Source organism: Lathyrus oleraceus, chromosome 6, assembly GCF_024323335.1.
Source record: "Lathyrus oleraceus cultivar Zhongwan6 chromosome 6, CAAS_Psat_ZW6_1.0, whole genome shotgun sequence".
NCBI classification, from domain to species: Eukaryota; Viridiplantae; Streptophyta; class Magnoliopsida; order Fabales; family Fabaceae; genus Lathyrus; species Lathyrus oleraceus.
This window is the reverse complement of record NC_066584.1, coordinates 59,017,358-59,021,547: the sequence shown is the minus strand read 5'-3', so window position 1 is coordinate 59,021,547 and position 4,190 is coordinate 59,017,358. Positions and strand designations below refer to the sequence as shown.

Below are 4,190 nucleotides of genomic sequence, written 5' to 3'. Positions count from 1 at the left end.
CAATTTCTCATAAGGTATATTTCGATAATTATTTAAAAGTTACAATAATTAATTATTTTATTGATTTTCTTTTTTCATTAGCCTAAATGAAAAATATAAAAAAATGATAAATTTAAAATGGTATGTTTATTATTAATTATAATGTACAATGAATAAAACAATTAAAACTACATGTAAAAAAGAATAAAATTTCACACTCTTTTTTAAATAGTTTTTTCTTTTAAATATGGAAATTATAATGAAAAGAGAAATACTATACTATAATGCCTTACATTTTCATATAATTTTCATTTAACATTATTGAAATTAAATATTAAAAAAATTAAAAAAATTATTTGAATATAATTTAATTAATTTATACATTTAATTCCTAATTAATATTAATAATAAATTATTTAACTCATTCATAATCCTAAAATAATAAAAAAAATGCATGACTTTAATATAAATATTTCTAAAGTCATACTTACCAAATATTGCTTATGATATGTTGATAATGTAACATTATTTTCACTAAATTATATTAAAATAATATATTAAAAATAAATTACTTAATATTTCCTCACTTTATTTTACCAACCCCTCTAATTAATCTGATGTGGCAGGCTATATACAGTTGTTACCCTCTATGGTACAGTTGTTTTATGGCATTCTCTTCATTTTTTCTCATCTATAAAACCCCTTGTCACTCCTTTCATTTTCATCACTCAAAAGCTAAGTCACTCATTTTAGTCTCTCTATAAAAAAATCTTTGTTTTTTTCAATTCACTCACTCCTATACCATGGAACACAACAACAACAAAAGCCAAAAAATGAATTCTGAAGCTGGTCCCTCTGCCAATCACAGCACTAGGGAGAAAATGTTTCACTTCGATTTAAATGAACTTCCTGATTCTGATTATTCTGAGGTATATATATATATTTCCTATAATCATAAAAATAATCAAGATATATGCATGTGTAAATATATTTGATGACTATCATGCAATGATTACATTTTTTACATTCACTCTTCATACAACTTGAATTTAGTTTATCTCTACTATATTAATATCAAGTTTTAATCTAGCATTTTTTTTCTTTTAATTTTATTTATACATAAATATTTTTATTCTAGCAATCAATCAGAATCATCATATCAATTTAACATTCAGATAAACTATTTATTTATAAAAACAATCGCATAAAATATTGTATTTTTTATCTCTCTATGTTAATATTTTTTTTTAAATATATGTCTTAAGTCAATTTTTTTAATAAAATTGACTCAAATACATATGATATTTTGTTCATATTTTAGATCGAAACGAATATAAAGTTCTTACAATTATTTTCACGTAATCCAAACTAGATCTTTTTATAAATATTTTTAAGTTTATTTAATTGAAAATCTGTTTAATTCAAAAAAGGAAGATGATCATAATTATACATTTTTTAATCAATGTCACTTTTTCATTAGATGCAGCCTATATTCTCATCCATTATAAACTTATCCAAATTCACGTAATTTTTTACTATACTCTATACAATGCACTTATATTTCTTAATTGGAAAATTTATTTTATTTTAGCATAAATAAGCTTAAAAGAAACAGATTCCTAATCAGTATTCATACTAACTTGGTATTTCTTATTATTATAATATTATTATTAGGATTCTCCTGATGATTGCCACGTGGCAACAAGAGAAGATGCAGAGCCCCAAGGTGATGATGAAGTTGAGAAATCAGTGTCTGATTTTTCATTTCCTATTCTCGAAGGACGTGTTGTTTCAGAAGATGAAGTGAGTGTGGAAAACTATAAGAATCCGGTGGTTAACTCTGATGAAATTCGTAGGGCTTTGAAAGGGAAAATGCCGATGAGTTATTCTGTAGGTGGTTGTTCCAGAGAAGTTAATGCTTATACAGAAGCTGCTGCTGCTGTTCTTGGTGACGACGACGACGATGATGATGAAGACGATGATGAAGAAGTAGTGAAAGATATGTCAACTGATGAAGATGATGAAGTTCCAGATGAACCTTCTAGTGACGAAGGAAGTGCCATTGAAGGAATCTTGATGCTTCACGGACAAGATCCTGATGGTGCTAGTGGATCTCGTTTTCAAAGGTTTTCTTCACTTTTCACCTTTCACAATTAATATTCAATAATGTAAATAAAAACTAACTTTGTTTTTACATTTGCAGCAAGAGAAAGAGAGATTTCTCTGAATACTACAAACCTCCTTGCACTAGGATCGGAGGAGCTGGACCGAAAACTGTGATCCAAGTGGAAAGCAACAAAGATATAGTTGATGATGGTTATCGCTGGCGCAAATATGGACGCAAAGAAATCAAAGGAAACCCTAATAACCCTAGGGGATACTATAGGTGCACATCACAAACCTGCAATGCAAGAAAACAGGTGGAGAGGGATGCCAAAAACTCAAAGTATGTCATTGTTTCATATGAAGGAATACATAACCATGGATTACCACCCACAAAACCTAAGAGCCCAACACCAACACCAACACCGACACCGACACCGACACCGACACCGACACCAACGCCGACACCAACACCGACACAGACACCCTCCAGCAATACCACTACACCTGCAGTCCGTGGGAATACCATCAAACCATCGCGACCGATACTTCCATTTCCACCGGCTAGCTCTCTCTCCCCTTATCCCCACTATGCAAACTTTGGACTCATTCCTGGTTATAGACCTTATGGGATGATGAACTATATGTGGCCTAATAACAGTCATTTCTACAACATGGCTCGTAAGAGTAACACGGCGGTGCCATCTTATGGCAGTGTTAGTAGTTTAAATCTTCGGAACCGTTTTGCTACTTCTTTTGCTAACCCTCAAAATGCTGTACGTGGGCCTGCAACTGGTAGAGCGGCACCGTTTTCTGGTTTTCCAATATCACCATCACTGCCACCTTTTGATACTGTGCCTTATGGTCATGATTTTCTTCATATTCGTGGGTATAGTACTTCTGCTGCGGCAGCTGCTGCAACTGCAGCTACTACTGCTCAACTCTTTCCTGTGAGAGAAACTACAACTGCTCAACTCTTTCCTTTGAGAGATACTACTACCCCAGCGGAGGAAGAAGACAAGGATGTTGTTCCTGAGAATGAATGATATTTAGGTTACCCTAGTAGCATTGTAGTGTTGTCTTTTATTTCTAGCTTTGCACAACAATGGAACAATTCCATTGGCTTTAAGTTTTTTAGTTCTTATTTTAGTTAAGGTACTTTGTGCCATGTCATTGCTGTCTTATGTTTTAGTTGTATTCTATATGCATTGGTAATTTGTTATATTTTTAGTTTTTAAAGTTTAGCTGGTTATTTTTTAAAATAGCAAAAATAATTTATAAAGAAAGGGTATAAGAGTTCTCCAACCCATTAAAAATTAAGGAAAACAACTTCTAACACAAGAAAACAAAGAAGCCACCAACACAATTAAAAAAAACTAAACAACAATAAAGTCTTACTCCATTCAGTATAGTTGACTACGTGAATCAACTTTCGGCATAATATTTTTTCAAAGATCATATTTATGTCTAAATCATTAATCTCGAGATCTTTCTTAAAAACGTATCTTATAGTTTTTCTAGGTTTTCTCATTCCTATAATTGTTTGTCTTCTCTTCATTTGGACTACCATCCTTACTACATAATCTATTGCTCTTCTCTCTATATGCTCGTACCACTAAGTCTATTTTCCACCTTCTTCTCCACTATAGATTCTACCTCGACACTCTTTAATATTTTCATTTCTAATTTTATCATGTCCAGTCTTACCACACATCTACCGCAACATCCTTATCTTTGCTACACCTACTTTATTCTCGTGTTAATTCTTAACCGCCCAACATTATGTCCATACAAAATCCCAGGTCTTACCACAATCTGATAAAACTTTTCTTTCAACCTGAGCGGTACCTTTGCATAAGATAAAACACTTGATGCCCTTCTCCATTTCAACCATCCAACTTGAATTTGATGGTTTACATCACCTTCTATTTCTCCATTATTTTGTATAACTGACTTAAGATATTTAAATCGTGTGACTTGGAGGATAATATGGTCTCAAACTTTCACCTCTAAGTTAGAAACGCTTTTTGTTTTGTTGAACTTACATTCCATATACTCCGTCTTACTTCTACTTAGGAAAAAACCATGTGTTTCTAAAGCTCGTTTCC

General features: G+C 31.8%; 1 protein-coding gene across 1 annotated transcript; it reads left to right on the top strand.

Annotated features, from left to right (window-relative positions):
* The first annotated feature begins 728 nt into the window (after window positions 1-728).
* Window positions 729-3,297, top strand: LOC127093336 (WRKY transcription factor 72A). Its single transcript, XM_051032247.1, has 3 exons — window positions 729-908; window positions 1,654-2,105; window positions 2,183-3,297. The coding sequence occupies exons 1-3, from the start codon at window positions 783-785 to the stop codon at window positions 3,126-3,128; spliced, it is 1,524 nt and encodes a 507-aa protein (XP_050888204.1). The 5' UTR covers window positions 729-782; the 3' UTR covers window positions 3,129-3,297.
* The last annotated feature ends 893 nt before the right edge of the window (window positions 3,298-4,190 follow it).